Source organism: Lontra canadensis, unplaced genomic scaffold (assembly GCF_010015895.1).
Source record: "Lontra canadensis isolate GAN:19392208 unplaced genomic scaffold, GSC_riverotter_1.0 scaffold84, whole genome shotgun sequence".
NCBI classification, from domain to species: Eukaryota; Metazoa; Chordata; class Mammalia; order Carnivora; family Mustelidae; genus Lontra; species Lontra canadensis.
In genome coordinates this window covers 7257462-7272643 of record NW_022631078.1, presented here as the reverse complement: position 1 = coordinate 7272643, position 15182 = coordinate 7257462, and the positions used below count along the sequence as shown (strand labels likewise).

At 61.7% G+C, this 15182-nt stretch overlaps 2 protein-coding genes across 2 annotated transcripts in view; one reads left to right on the top strand and one right to left on the bottom strand.

The window, feature by feature from the left end:
* The window catches only part of L3MBTL2 (L3MBTL histone methyl-lysine binding protein 2), a 19043-nt gene extending 13494 nt beyond the window's left edge, over window positions 1–5549 (top strand). The window contains exons 9-17 of the mRNA XM_032882916.1: window positions 129–360; window positions 754–830; window positions 1005–1109; window positions 1695–1842; window positions 2186–2268; window positions 2594–2828; window positions 3317–3382; window positions 4305–4421; window positions 4773–5549. Coding sequence (XP_032738807.1) covers window positions 129–360; window positions 754–830; window positions 1005–1109; window positions 1695–1842; window positions 2186–2268; window positions 2594–2828; window positions 3317–3382; window positions 4305–4421; window positions 4773–4885 — 1176 coding nt within the window. The 3' untranslated portion in view covers window positions 4886–5549. The remainder of the gene's footprint in view (window positions 1–128; window positions 361–753; window positions 831–1004; window positions 1110–1694; window positions 1843–2185; window positions 2269–2593; window positions 2829–3316; window positions 3383–4304; window positions 4422–4772) is intronic.
* On the bottom strand, window positions 4388–14995 carry CHADL (chondroadherin like). Its single transcript, XM_032882915.1, has 6 exons — window positions 14836–14995; window positions 13207–13375; window positions 10825–12525; window positions 10142–10308; window positions 9254–9452; window positions 4388–4497 (listed from the first exon to the last, which is right to left on the bottom strand). The coding sequence occupies exons 1-5, from the start codon at window positions 14841–14843 to the stop codon at window positions 9272–9274; spliced, it is 2226 nt and encodes a 741-aa protein (XP_032738806.1). The 5' UTR covers window positions 14844–14995; the 3' UTR covers window positions 4388–4497; window positions 9254–9271.
* Window positions 14996–15182: the final 187 nt, after the last annotated feature.

Below are 15182 nucleotides of genomic sequence, written 5' to 3'. Positions count from 1 at the left end.
CGAACCTGGTAGGACCTGAGGGCTCACCTGCCAGTTTTCTGGCTTAGGGATGGGTGAGTAAGGGCTGGCACAGGGAGGTGGCGGGGGTTGCCCCAGGACCCCAGCAGGCTTGTGCTCTAATGTTGCAGATGGTGGAGAGCATGAAGTACCCCTTCCGGCAAGGCATGCGGCTGGAGGTGGTGGACAAGTCCCAGGTGTCCCGGACCCGCATGGCCGTGGTGGACACAGTAATCGGGGGTCGCCTTCGGCTCCTCTATGAAGACGGCGACAGTGATGATGACTTCTGGTGCCACATGTGGAGCCCCCTGATCCACCCAGTGGGCTGGTCACGGCGAGTCGGCCACGGCATCAAGCTGTCAGGTCCGCTGTCAGGGCTGGGGCAGGAGCACCTCTGCACCCCGCAGCCCCTGTGTGGTGGGGGTGACCGTCTCCAGCGTGTGCATGGTGGTACCAAGGTCCAGAGAGGGTGCATGATTTGACCAAGGTCATTCAGTTTGTGAGGATTTTAAAGCACTTCGAACCTGGAGCCTACATGGCGTGGGAAGCATCTGGATCTTAAGGGTTCAGGAGCCCCTACAGAGAGCCCCTGACAGGTTCTGTCTTCTGGTCTAGGTGGGAGGGCGCAGGGTGCCCAGATACAGATTAGAGCCCATGCAGGGCAGCCCCACATTTCTAGGGAGGGGAGGGAGGTGGCCCTGTGAGCAGCCTGCAACTCCCTTCTCTCCCTTGCTCCCCTTACCATCTCCCCAAAAGAGAGGCGCAGTGACATGGCCCACCATCCCACCTTCCGGAAGATCTACTGTGACGCTGTTCCTTACCTGTTCAAGAAGGTGAGGCACAGCCTTGGGCACTTCTCATCTCGGTCATAGGTGTGCTCCAGGCCTCATGCCCCCGGGTGTTCCTTTCCCTCCCTGTTTCCTTCCCAGGCCTATGGCAGATGAGGCCAGCTCCCCCCACCCTCCACCTGGGCCGCCCAGATTCCCCAGCTGCCCCATTCCTTTAAGGTTCGAGCTGTCTACACAGAAGGTGGTTGGTTTGAGGAGGGGATGAAACTGGAAGCCATTGACCCCCTGAATCTGGGCAGCATCTGCGTGGCGACCATCTGCAAGGTAAGCCCGGGCCCGGCCCCGCAGCCTCTAGCGTGGCTTTTGGGAGCTGGCAAGGGGGCGCAGAGCCCTGCACTCGGCGTCCAGCCCCTCTTCCCCGCTCTGGCTGCTCGCAGAGTGCTGTGCTTACGTGAGTAGGAGTCTTACCTGCTTCTTGCTCAGGATCGGCTTCCCTGTTACCTCCCTGGGGGGCCTTCCCACCGCCACACACCGTCATCTTCAAGTGGCAGCCCCGCCAGGAGCCGTAGCTGCTGACTTCGCTGCACGCCACCGCCTCCCTTGCTGCTGTGGCCTAAGAAGCGAATGACTATGCCTGAGCCCCAGGGACATGCTGGTTTGCGCATCTAGCCAGTCTTCAGGCTGGGGCTATGTGCTCACCGCTGAGCACACTGGAAAAAAACAGCTGTAGTCCCTGTGGAAACAGCATTTGCTAAGTATGGGTTCCGGCGGAAGCAGAAGCTCAGGGAAGGCTGACCTCTAACTCTGGTTGGCTCCTTCCGCCTCATGTCCCCACCGTAGCCTCCTTACCCTGGGATGGGTGGTGCTGTTCATGATACCATGGTGTCTGCCTGCCCCTCCCCTCACTAGGTTCTCCTAGACGGCTACCTGATGATCTGCGTGGATGGGGGGCCCTCCACAGATGGCTCAGACTGGTTCTGTTACCATGCCTCCTCCCACGCCATCTTCCCAGCCACCTTCTGCCAAAAGAATGACATTGAGCTCACGCCCCCGAAAGGTAAGACTGTCCTCACAGTTGGAAAGGGCAGTGTGTGCCCACAGGCCCAGATCCCTGTCCAAGCCCACACCACCAGCCGTTAAACTGGGCTGACTTGGCTCCATGGCTGATGAGTATCTGGGTGAGCGGAGCTCCTACTTGTTCCTTTGGGCAGTGAACAACCTGTACTACAGGACCATGGTCTTATATAGCAGGTACCAGGCTGGGGAGGAGGAAAGAAGGCTGCTGGGGAGACTCTAGACTGGGTCCTGAAGCAGCTATCCTGTTTGGCTTGTGCTCCTCTCCTGGACTCCCTTCCGCCTCCCCTGATTTCCCTCCACATCTACATTTTCTGCCCCATCAGGCTATGAGGCACACACTTTCAGCTGGGACACCTACTTGGAGAAGACCAAGTCGAAAGCAGCTCCATCGAGGCTCTTTAACATGGTGAGGAGAGCCGGGAGGCACGGGGCCTGGGGCAGCCCTGCCTGCCCTGCCCGCTGTCGGCGGTGCTAACTCCATCCCCTTCTTCCTTAAGTCCGGACTGCGGAGATCAGCCACTTCAGGGGAGAAGCCCCAAACTTTGCCTTAGGCATTCTGCCAGACAGTCTGGCCTGCTTCCTTCCCTGGAGGGGCTGGTGCTGGGGAACAGTGGGATCACTGGCAAGGGACCCTTCCCCACAGGCACTCTGGGCCCACTCCCCCCTGGTTCAGCACCACTGGGGCAGGGAGCTGGCCGCCGTGGTCACCGCGTCTCCCCCCCCATCCCCAGGACTGCCCCAACCATGGCTTCAAGGTGGGCATGAAGCTGGAGGCCGTGGACCTGATGGAGCCGCGGCTCATCTGCGTGGCCACGGTGAAGCGGGTGGTGCACAGGCTCCTCAGCATCCACTTCGACGGCTGGGACAGCGAGTACGACCAGTGGGTGGACTGTGAGTCCCCGGACATCTACCCTGTCGGCTGGTGTGAGCTCACCGGCTACCAGCTCCAGCCACCTGTGGCCGCAGGTCTGGGCTCTTGCGGCCCCGGGGTACTCTTGACTTTCCTTCTCTTTTTCCTTCCTGCCAACCACTGCCCCTGTGCCATGCCTGCCTCATTCTTTGGCATGAGACCGAGAAGTCTCCTGGACCACTTCTAGTGAAAGACTGGCCCTTGTGTCCCCACCTCCCACTCCTGACTTGTCTGTCTCCCTCTCCCTCTGGCCTGCAGAGCGCCTTCCTTGATCTTGCCCACTCTGTCATATGCTCGTGCCCTTGTGCACCCCAGGTAAACCACCCAGGCCCCTCGGAGCAGCCTGGGTGACAAGGGTGGGAAAAAGGGACAGCTGCTCTCCAGTCCCTCCCCCATTCTCATTGCCCAACTTTGGTTTTCCTTCTTGGGGTGTCCTGTGTATAAGGGAGGCTAGTGAGGTGTGGGCAAGGGGTCTCGAGGTGTATCTGTACCATGCCCTCTTCAAACTCTCCTCTTACCTCTTCCCCTCGTCTTGCAACAACAGAGCCAACCACACCTCTGAAGGCCAAAGAGGCCACAAAGAAGAAAAAGAAACAGTTTGGGAAGAAAAGTAAGTGATTCTCTGAAGCAGCCGGGCTGGTGTGGGACTTGGGATCAGCTGGGCCTTTGTCTCTGGGAGCAGGGGGTGGTCACCACATAGGTAGCACTCTTCGTGGTCCCTCCGTCCCTTCTCCTTTGCCCTTTGGCTCCAACAGTCCTGTCAGCCTGTGTCTTAAGGGACCCAAGCACAAATAGGGAGGCTTCGGTCTCTGGGAATGGTCAGGGTCCCGAGGAAAAAAAGGCAAGAGATGGTATTTATAAGAGAGAAAAGGGGGAGGGATCCCCATCCCTACTGCCCTGTGGTCAGAAGTCAGCATGACCCCATCCACCCCATAGGCGGACACAACTGCTGTTTGGAAGTCAGATGTCCGGGAGGCTGGCAGTTTCTCCTCAAGCCTGTCGTTCTTCCCTTGGGACCCTCAGGGGTGGGAGCTGTGGTGTCATTTCCCTAGGCAGGGCCCACTCAGATCTGGAGCCCTGTGCAGGCGCAGCTTGAGGGGACGGCAGGTGGGGTGGGTATGGAGGGGGGAGGTAAAGCCGTCCTTCCTAGCTGCCGGCCTGTGGCAGTGAGATGCTCTCCGTGAGGGGGCACCACAGAGAGGAGAGGTTTCTGGAAACAGGACAAGGAGGAAGGCATGCGGTCCCTGGGCAGGATCAGGGTGACGTGAGGGTATGGAGCTGGTCACGTCAGCACTGGTGAGGCTGGGAGAGTCACAGCGCAGGGGAAGAAGGGAGGGAAGCTCAGCAGGCCCCCCGGGGGGGCAGGGGGCGTGGCTGGAACTAACCCCCTCCCAGGGAGACGCTCTCTGAGGCTCGGGCACCTGCCCCTCCGCCCATCGCCTCTGCTCCCCGCTGGATGACCCCAGCCTTCGAGCCCCCCACCCCCCCATGGATACAGCCCGTGCTGAGTGTCGTTCTGTTTTTATTCAAAGGGAAAAGAATGCCACCGACCAAGGCCCGGCCCCTCAGACAGGGGTCCAAGAAGCCCCTGCTGGAGGGTGACCTGCAGGCCGCAGAGAAGATGTCGTCAGATCCTGCTCCAGAAGACAGTAAGAGCCTCCCGGGCGGGGTCGAGCCAGGGCCGGCCTGCTCGGGCGCTCAGAGGCGGCCCCTCTCCTTCCCCACCTGGGCACAGAAGAGGAGAGTCCAGTGTGAAGGGGTTTCTCCGGGCGCCAAGCAGTCCTCCTTGGACCCCGGGGCCTGGAGAGCTTCCCGAACGCCCACCCCCGCCTCTGAACGCCCCCGCACGTCTCCAGCCGGGCCCTCTCCGTCTCCGCCGCCTGCCCCACGGGGGGAAGGTGCCATTCCCACCTCCCCGCCACGTCCCAGGGGCCCCTGCCTTTCCCAGGAGCTTCACACCCGCTCACCCTGTCCTCCCGCCCCCCACCCCTCCTCTTCAGTCATCGCCGTGCGCGTGAAGGAGGAGCATCTGGACACGGCTGCGCCCGACAGAGCCCCGAGTCCGGCGCTGCCTGTTCCCATCGAGAGCATTAAACAGGAGACGGACGACTGAGCCTTCCCACCACCAGCCCCGGGCTCCTCGGGGCCGCCGCCCTTCCCCTGCTGCTTCAGTCTGGAGACGGAGCCTTTCTGCCTGAGTTCTGCCAGGAGCTCCGACGGCCGGCCCCAAGGACTCACGCCCTCCGCCCTGCAGTAACCTCGCCGCACACCCACCTACCCCTCAGCTGCCAGGGGGCAGAGGGCTGCCCCAGTCACACGGGAAGACGAGTCCGTGAAGCGTGTACGCGTGTGTCCTCCAAGTCCCGTAATGCAGGCCTGGAGCCGCGCTCTGGAGGGGAGGCTGGTGGCGAGTGGTGTGGGTGCCTGAGAGCAGCCTCTCCCCCTGGGCCTGACGCTCTGCTCCTGCCAACACCCGGGGGAGGCCAGGGAACCCCACGCAGGCAGCTAAGTGGCAATGACCAGGAGGCAGGTTCTGGTGACTTGTGAGGTGGCCTTAACCTGTTTTTTCTGTTGGCAAGAGGACTGCCCCTGATCTCCTAAACAGAATAGTGGCCTTGAGGTGGGGTCTGCTCTGGGCTCAGGGCCTCCTGCCACGTGGGGAGGCCCGGTGGCAGAGGGGGCAGCTGGAAGGGAGGCCACCGCCAGCTTTGCGCTTAACCACTCTGAGCCCGGCTTGGCTTTCACGCCCCCTTCTCGCTGTTACCCGGAGCCAGATGCAGCGCTGCCGAGTCTCAGGGCTGGCTCAGGTGGCCCTAAGGGAGCCCTGGAGGGAGGGAGAAGAGGATAACAGCACCTGCTTCCTGGCCCTCTATCCCTTTCTGTCCATCGTTCTTTCTGAAATTACATTCTAGAAGCTCCCCTAGTGTCCACCCAAATTTCAGTTGCTTTTCCCAGTTAGTCTCCTTGGAAACTGTCTCCTCCTTCCATCTCTTCAGTGACTCTTCCTGGAAGGAAAGGTGGAGGAAGGCTGACCTTTAGTTCTTGTCTTTGAGTAGAGGCGCGCTGCCGGGTGGGTTCCCGTGTCGTCCCTCGGGGATGCAGCCGGCCGCTGGGGATGTGCAGCTACATCCTCAGCCGGCCCGTCAGGCCGCCGCCGCCCGTGCTTGCTGAGGGCGGCGCTGGTCATGCGTTCGCTCGGGACCCAGGCTCTGTGGTGTCAGCCAGAGATGGGGTGACCAGCCCAAGGGAGCTAATTTCCACTCATTTCTTCCAGCCTCACTCCTTTGCTAAAAGCACTAGAAAGCTCCATGTGGTATAGAAACCAGGCCCAGAAAGTGGCCGTTTGGTGCAGCCTGAATTCCCCTCCCAAAAGTAACTAGATCTGGAACGCAGTGAAAGTCAAGGACAGGGGCCCTGCTTTTTCCTGCTGTCGCTCCCACACACCCCAGACCCGCGGTGGTGACGGGTCCGTAGCCTCAGTCCCCAGGGGAGAGAGACATCCTGAGTGTGTATCTGGGCTCGCAGGGAACCCGTGGAGCGCTCGCAGGCTCCTGCTCCCGGCGGCAGCTAGTGCCCGTCCCAGTCCACCTGGAGTTGGGTCCAGTTCTGACCGGAGCTTCTGGGAAAATGGGACTTGTATGCCACGTGACCTTCAGTTCCTCCTTCCTGAATGAAGTGACGCCTGCCTGTGCCTGAGAGCTGACTGTATTCTCATCTGTCCCCTCATGGAGTCCATTACGGAGGGTGGGTTCACCCACAAGCACAAGGAATAAACGCCCTCATTTGAGCACCCCGTCTCCATAGCAACCACACGCAGGTTACCCTTTACATGTTTGCTGTTCCTCTCGCGGAAGATCCTGAGCTCCCCAGAGGCGGAGCCCGGGCCTTGTCTGCCACAGCGCCTGGTACTAAGCCCCAGTGAGTGTGGGACCTGAAAATACGTAACCTGTGTTGCTGGAGCCAAAAGAGCTACTTGATTGATCACAGACGGAATTGTGGGCTTCTGGGAGGTTTTCACTCCGGGCACAGGACCAGCTTTGTACCTCATTTGCCCTTGGAGAGAACTGGAGACCTTGGAGTCCAGTAGCGGGGGGAATGGGTAGGGGAGAGATGGGAGGGTGGGGGCTAGCTGTGAGACCCCCTGAGGAAACATTTCCCCTGCTCCATGACCCGCAGTGGCTCCTGGCGCAGATTAGACCAAGTGCAGATGCGCACACCTTTCCTTCACTGCTCCCCAGTCTAGATACTGCTCTGCCCGAGGGGTGGGCAAGCAAGGGGACTGCCATTGGAAACGGCCTCATACACCAGGTACAAGGGTACACGTGTACACAATTGATTTTCACAGGAACCCTGACGTACACGTTGACTTCACTTTATGGGGGAGGAAAAGGCTTATCAGAGTTTAGTAACTTGTTCGCTTAAATTCACAACTGTTAAATGACAGCACTGGGATTAAACCCAGGGTGGCCTGCCATGTTTCCACCAGTAAGTCCTCGTCCACACTCGGTGTCCTTGCTGAAGCATCTTCCGTTTGCCAGACAGCACGCCAGAGGTTGGGCCTCGAAAGCATGATGCGTGCGTGGACCAGTCATGGCTGTGCGCAAGGTGAGCACGGCCCGGAGAAGGGCTCCCAGCCATGTATGATCCTCGAGGTCAGGGTCCTTGTCTTTTTCTTTTTTCGAAGTAGGCTCCATGCCCAGCGTGGAGTCTGGTTCAAGAGTCTTTGTGCTCAGAAGTCGCAGGCTGCACCGACTGAGCCAGCCAGGCACCCCAGGGCCCCCATCTTTCTGTTCCTTTGCATTCCTGGGAGGAAACTGCCACTTTCCACAAAAATGAAATAGCTGGGGCGCCTGGGTAGCTCCGTTGGGTAAGCGGCTGCTTTCGGCTCAGGTCATGATCTTGGGGTCCTGGGATGGAGCCCCATGTTGAGCTTCCTGCTCAGCAGGGAATCTGGCCCTCTGGCCCTCCCCCTGCTTGTACTCTCTCCCATAAAAATCTTTTTAAAGAATGAAGAATTGGGCACCTGGGTGGCTCAGTGGATTAAGCCTCAGCCTTCAGCTCAGCGTCATGGGATTGAGCCCTACATCGGGCTCTCTACTCAGCAGGTGGCCTGCCTCCCCCTCTCTCTGCCTGCCTCTCTGCCTACTTGTGATCTGTCAAAATCTTTAAAAAGAAAAAACATAACTCCAGGGCTATTTGGAGCACCTCACCTGGCAGGAAGTTGGCGCCACAAAAGTGTCCACAAAGATTGATGCTATTGTCATTAATGCTGCTTCCAGATCTGTGCTCTAAGGCACAACTGCTCACCTTCAGCTTGGGGTCTTTCTAGAGGTTCCTTCCTCCCAGCCTACCTGACTAGAAACACTTATGAGCTGTGTGCCCCTCCCCCAAAGAAGATACACCTGAGAATGAGACCTTACTTGGAAATAGGATCTTCACAGAGGTAATCATGTTAGAACAAGGTCATGGGGTTGGGCCCTAATCCAATAGGACTCCTGTCCTAAAAGGGGGAACTTGGACTCCAATCTCACAGGAAGATGTGAAGGGGCAGGGAGATGTCATGTGAAGTCAGGCAGAGACTGCAGTTGTGTGGCCACGAGCCAAGGACCATCAGGGGCCACCAGAAGCTGGAAGGGGCTCAGAAGGATCTCCCCCACAGCTCTCAGAGGGAGCACAGCCCCGTGGACATCTAGACTGCTGAGAACAGTGAGCCAAAATGTCCGTTGTCCTAAGCCACCGAGTTTGTGGTACTTTGTCACAGCGGCCCCTGGGGGCTACTCCACCACCTCCTGGTCCCCAGGCACCCAGGTCCTGGGGATGCCTCTCCATAGGCAGGCCAGGCTGAACCCTCTCCCTGTCTTACCGGGACCCGCTTCTCTGTTCTCAGTTTCCCTCTCAGGACTGGCCCCTCCCCTAGACACCCTCCCAGTGCCCTCACCACACAGCAGGGGGCCTCACAGGCCAGGGTCCCCGTATCCTCCCCCTCCGCTGTGCGCTGCACAGTTTTCCTAAAACCGAGGGCTCAAATATGTGAACAAAACTGTCAGGCAGGTGATGGAACAACACAAAACAGGGACCAGCAGGAGGCGGTGGCCACAGCGATGGCACCCCTGCTCCTCCCGTCCCAGGGCTGAGCCAGGCCCCGGAGGCCAGGAAGGACTGGAATCAACAATGAGCAGCAAATCTGGCAATAGTGGCATTGCTTCTAGAATGCAGGCTCCAGGGATTCTGTGGCTTCTCAGGCCACTGTCCCACAGGATGGGACAGTGTAGTCATTTCCTCACAGACCCACCTGGGCCCAGCCAGAGGTAGAGGAGGTGAGGAGCAGGGACAGATATCATGGAATGGAAGCGACAAGAGTCACTGTCCAGATCTGGAACCACAGGAATTAGGACTAAGAGAAGTCAGATCCTTGCTACCCCAGGCTCTTCGGAAACTGACCCACCCACCAAGGCCTCCCCCAACCTGCCCCCAGGCCAACCTTGTCTGCTCTCAGCCATCATCCTTTCGTGGGGGTTCTCCTGGCCCTGGACCTGGGGGCGGGCATCCACTTGGCCTTCCTGGCAGCCCAGCCTGGGCAGGTTTCAAAGACAGCAGTTGCAGCCTTCACCCTCTGGCCATGGGCACTGGGAGGGGTAGCACAGGTGGCTCCCACACGCAGGTTCAGCCCTATGAGCCACCTGAGGAGAGGAGAGAGTTCAGGGAACCCGCTATGCCGAGCCTTCCTGGGGAGGAGGCGGCGAGGAGGTCCTCGGGAACTGGGGGGCAGTGGAGCCTGGTGGGTGAGGGCAGACTCTGGAGGGAATCCTGGCTCAGACCCTCACCAATTAGGGGACTCAGAGGGAGTCCCTTCAATCCTCAGATCCCTTGTCTGTAAAAAGGGGATAGTGGCAATAATAGTTCCAGAGAGCTTAGGGTGCTCCGGACACTGTTCAAATCCATCATTATATGCGAGCTCACAGGGTCATCCTCACGAAGAACCCCCATGAGGTGGACACAGGTCCTTCCCATCCCCTTTACAGATGAGGGAATGGCACAGAGAAGTCATGGGGCCCAGAGCCAGTCTCCAGCTCTGCTGGACTCCAGGGTTCCTGTTGCTTTCTTATGAAATTAATGAAGCGCCCACAAATATTTATTAGGTCCCGCCCCGCTAGGCCGGGAGGACGAGTGAGGGAATCCAGGCCCAGAGAAGTCCACCCCAAGTCCCATGCACTTCTGGCTCCCTCAGGCCTGGCAGCTGGCTCTGGCAGGACCCTCCCCCCAGAAGATGCTCGGCGGCGCGGCCACGGTGCCCTGGGGAGAGGGTGGGGCCTGAGAGCCACTGGTGGGTCCCCAGCCCGCCCCAGGGCAGGGGCAGTGAGGTGCCCACCTGTGCAGTGGGAGCAGCTGGCAGTCACAGTGGAAGGGGTTGCCGCTGAGGTCGATGAGCTCCAGCTGGCTGAGATGGGGCAGGGCGGGCATGGCCTGCAGCCAGTTCTTCTGCAGGTGCAGGCTCCTCAGCCGTGGCCCCAGACCCAAAAAGGCCCTGGGAGAAATCTGCGAGGAGATGCCGAGCCTTGGTGTGAGCTCCTGCCAGGCCCATCTCACCCCAAGGCCTGGGAGGTTGACCCATGCTCACCCAGCAGAAAGGAAGCAGAGAGCCCAAGGTGGCCCAGGGAGAAAGGGCAGTGCAGGGATGGAAACCCTGGCTGGTCTGATCCCAAAGCGCCTGCCCTTTGTGCATCACTGAACATTCATGGTTCTTTCTATACCTGAACACACCCTTGGGGTCTCCAGCCCTGCCTTCAAAGTGCTCAAGAACCCCACGGACCCCCTTCCTCCTTCCTCCTCGCTCTGGCAGTACCCTCCCTGGCCGGCCTCCCGGTGTGGCCCTGGAATCCAGCTGATCTGTCACCACACCAGAGCGCTCTGGGGGCAGGCACAGCCTTTGGCTCACCCCAGGGGCACTGGGCCAGCCTCAGACCTGACTGCGGGGCAGCAGTGTTTGCCGAGGGTCTGCATGCGGCACGGGGCCTCAGGCTGCCTCGCCCTCCCCTCCACTCCCCAGCCCACCTGCTCCAGGCCGCTGCCGTTCAGGAAGAGGTGCTGCAGTGACCCGCCCACGGGCCGGAAGGCCCCATCTGCCAGGCCTCCGAGCGGGTTCCCCGAGAGCTGCAGCTCCAGGAGGGCAGGCAGCCCCTCCAAGGCCCCCGTGGGCACCGCTTGCAGCTGGTTCCTGTCCAGGTGCAGCTTCTCCAGCTCCAGAGCTGGGCCTATCGCCCCAGGGGACACTTGGGTGATGCGGTTGCCGCTCAGGTAGAGCCAGCGCAAGGCGGGCAGGCCCGTCACGTCCCCGGGTTCCAGGCGGTCCACGACGTTGTTCTGCAGGTGCAGGGAAAAGAGGCCGGGCAGGGCGCGCAGGGCGGCCCCGGGCACTTGCCCGAAGCGGTTGCGCTCCAGGTACAGGTAGCCAAGGCGCGGGGCCCCCTCGAGGGCGGCAGCGCTGAGGCCGGAGAGCTGGTTGTCCGACAGGTAGAGGTAGATCAGGCTGTCCAGCCCCGCCAGGGCGCCCGCCGCCAGCTCAGTGAGGCCGCAGTGCTGCAGGTGCAGCGACACCAGCCGGCCCAGGCCCGGGAAGGCCTCGGGCGGCACCGACGAGAAGTGGTTCCGCCTCAGGTCCAGGAGCTGCGTGTCGCTGGGGAAGCCGCGGGGCACCGTCCGCAGACCCCGGCTCTCGCAGCCGCTGTGCCGGGACTCGGCGGCGCACACGCAGGCCCACGGGCAGGGCCGGGCGGCCCCGTCGGCCTCCTGCGGGGCGCCAGGGGGGCCGCGGAGCCGCGCCGCCGCCTGCCACTCCGCCTCCTCCTCCTCCTCCGCCCTGTCCCCGGGACAGCGCAGGTCCGCGGGCCTCAGGGCGTCCAGGGCCTCCCCTCCCAGGCGCCGCGGCCCCCGGCACGTGCCGTCCGAGCGCACCCGCGCCCGCGCCAGCCACTCGAGCAGCGGCCGGGCCTCACAGCCGCACCACAGAGGGTTGCCCTGCAGCCGCAGCCGGCGCAGCTGCCCCGGGCCCCGCAGCGGGGGCAGCGCGGCCAGCTGGTTCCCGCGGAGGTCCAGGCTGCGCAGGCGGGGGCAGCGGGCGAAGGCCCTGGCGTCCAGGGCCTGCAGGGCGCCGTGGTCCAGCATCAGCTCCCGCAGGCCGGGCAGCGCCAGCCCGTCCTCCTCGCCCACGTAGGTGAACGGGTTGTGGCCCAGCTCGAGGCGGGCCAGCGCGCGGGCCTGGGCCAGGGCGGGCCCGGGCAGGGCCTGCAGCTCGTTGTGGTGCAGGCTGAGCCGGCGCAGGGCGGGCAGGCCGGCCAGGGCCTCGGGGGCCAGCACGCTGAGCGCGTTGTGGGCCAGCCGCAGCCAGCGCATGCGCGTCAGCCCCTGGAAGGCCATGGCCGGCAGGTAGACCAGCGCGTTGTGGGCCAGGTTCAGCGTGGCCAGCGCCCCCAGCGCCCCGAACGTGCCGGGCCGCAGCTCCTCCAGCCGGTTGCCCTCGAGCTCCAGCCGCTGCAGCGAGCCCAGCCCATCCAGGGCCTCCTGCGGCAGCGAGCTGAGGCGGTTGGAGGCCAGGTTGAGCAGGAGCAGGCGGCCCAGGCCGCGGAAGGCGCCCTCGGCCACCAGCTCCACCCCGCAGTGGCGCAGGTCCAGATGTGTCAGGTAGGGCAGATCCCGGAAGGCCGCTGGGGGGATCACCTTCAGCTTGCTGCCTTGGAGGTCCAGCCTCTGAGTCAGCTGCGCGGGGAGAGGCGGGGGTTGGGGGGTGCTGAGGGGCGCAGGCACTGCAGCCCTCGCATGTGCTCTTCCCTCTCCTTTTCCTTGTTCTCTTCACCCGGCTTCCCGGCTCGAGCCGCCGGCGCTCTTCTCACATCGAACCAGCCTTGTCCATCTACTTTCTCTCTTCCCCTCCCGCTCTTGACTCCACAGGGCAGGGACCGGATCTTAGTCCAGCATATCCCCGTTCTCTCTGGGTTTGTAATTAATTCAATATTCTCACAGGGATTGTAATTAATTCAATATTTATCTTTTTTTTTTTTTTTAAAGATTATTTGTCAAAGAGAGAGCACGAGGTGGGTGGGGAGGGGTAGAGGGAGAAGCCGGCCCCCTGTTGAGCAGTGAGCCCCATGTGGGACTCAATCCCAGGACCCTCCAATCATGACCTGAGCCGAAGGCAGACGCTTAACTAACTGAACCACCCAAGCGCCCCAATTTATGTCACCTACTTGTTCCAATCATATAGAATTTTAAATAGGTTGTTTCCCTAGTGGTGATGGTTATTCCCATTTTACAGATGTGAAGACTGAGGCTCGAGAGGAAAAGTGACAAGCTAAGTTCTCCCAGCCAGGCAGTGGCAGATCCACTGGTGCCAACCCAGGCTCCTCCTGTTGTCCTCCCTGCCCCCCTCATCCTGCTAACCTCAGGGATGGCGTTTGGCACCTCAGTGAGGTTCTGGTGCCGACAGGCGACATGCCGTCTGGGATTGTCGCAAATGCACATCTGTGGGCAGCGCTGGGCAGCTATGTGCCAGGCTGGGCCCAGTGGCAGCAGCAGAAGCAGCAGCAGCACCAGGGAGATGCTCTGGGGCCTGGGAGAGGGAGGAAGGGTCAGTCATTCACAGGGGGAAGTGTCCCATGCTGTCCACTTACCAAACCCAGCTCCTAGTTCCCGAGACACTTGGATGTCTTCCTCCTTTGGCCGCAGCGAAGGCGTCATTACCATTGCTCCATGCAGCAAAGTTTCTATTGTTAGCCTTGTTTAACACTAGGGGAAACTGAGGCTCAGATAGGTGACCTGGCGAGTCTCTGGTCACCTGCCCCTCGGCTCAGGGAGGCCTTGCTGAATGTAAGGGTGACCTGAGGGCTCAAAGGGTGTGCCCAGGCTGTGGTGAGGCTCCTGGACCTCCCAATGGCAGAGAGAGAAGCAACCAGTGCCCCAGGCGCGGTGGCAGGGAGCATAGTGGCACCTACTGTGAGAAGATGGCCCGCGGCCAGAGGGGGACCCAGGCCGGGCCCGAGTGTATAAGGCAAGGCTCGGGGGGGGCAGGTATTGTGGGGGCCAAGAGGCTCGAGGGGACGTCCTGGCTGGTCTAGCCACACTGGCAGGTGAGCAGGAGGCTTGGGCCTCAGTTTATTCCCCTTTCGTCCATCCGATGCCACCCACCAGCCCAGACGGGGATGCGGGGAGCTGAAGGACAGGCTTGGGCTGTGCTTTGGGTAGCTCCATCCCCTTCCCCATCCGTCTTCCCCCAACTTACGCATCCATCAGCCAGTGGGGGCCCTTCCCCTCACAACCACAACCCCGGCCTGTTGCCTCAGGGGTGACCGCTGCCACCGGGGCTCTCCTGGCTCCCCAACACTGCCCACCACCACCAACCGAAGGGAACGTTCCACGATAAAGAGGGGCTTCTGACACCACCAGCTTAAAACCTTCCAGCATCTCCCTACTGCCTTTGGTGGCAAATCCTGATTCTTGATGCCACCTGGAATGTGCCCAGACTCTCCAGGGTCGCCCTTGGCTCCCACGACACAGCTTCCTCCTCGCCGCCTGTGACAGCTAAGTCCCCCCCCCGCTCCTCCTGCCGTTCTCAGCCCGCATAGCGTCCCCTGGGCAGCCCTCGCCCGTGCCTGCGCTGGGCCCGACCCTCAGCCTCCTCTCTGCTTGTCACCATCTGTGTTCAGTCTCCTTGAGGTCCCAGGCCCGTTGAAGGCTGGGGCTGCTGGCATCCTCCCGAGGCTCAGGGTGGACTGGGAAAGGGGGGCTCTGTGGGGACAGATCCCTCAGGGCAAGTGTCCGGGTTCAGAGGCCCGTTGAGCTCTCAGACAAGCCCCGAAAGACGCGCCCACGGCGGCTGGCTGCAGCAGCCCCCCTCCCATTCACCCCCTTCCTCAGAAACCAATTTGGGGACACCCTGGAGAATCTCTCCCCCAGCAGATCCCAGAGCCCCTGTTCCCCGACTTGTCAGAGGCCCAGAGAGGGCCAGGGGCTTGCCTGTAGCCCCCAGTTTCTCTAGACACCCCCGGTGCCCCCCAGGGCCCAAAGACTCACTCCTCCATGCCGCCTCGCCTCGCACTGCCAGTCCAGCCTGGATGCCGCGGGAGCCCCCCTGTCGGGCCCGCAGGCCTGGCAGCGGGGACGGGGCTGAATGGGAGGCATTGTGAGCAGCCCAGCCTGAGGCCGAGGTGAAGGAGGGGCGGGCAGTGGTGGGAGAGGCGGCTGGAGTTACAGGGCCTCCTGCCCGGAGCCCGCTCAGGGCTCAGGATCGTGGGCCAGGCCCAGCTCGGACAGCCAGGTCCTGGGCCGGCTGGCAGGGAGGGGCGTCCCCGGACAGCCTGTGGGTCCCACACCTGGGCTCCATCCTAGCTGTGGGCTGTCGGGTGGGGCTGCCCCTCACT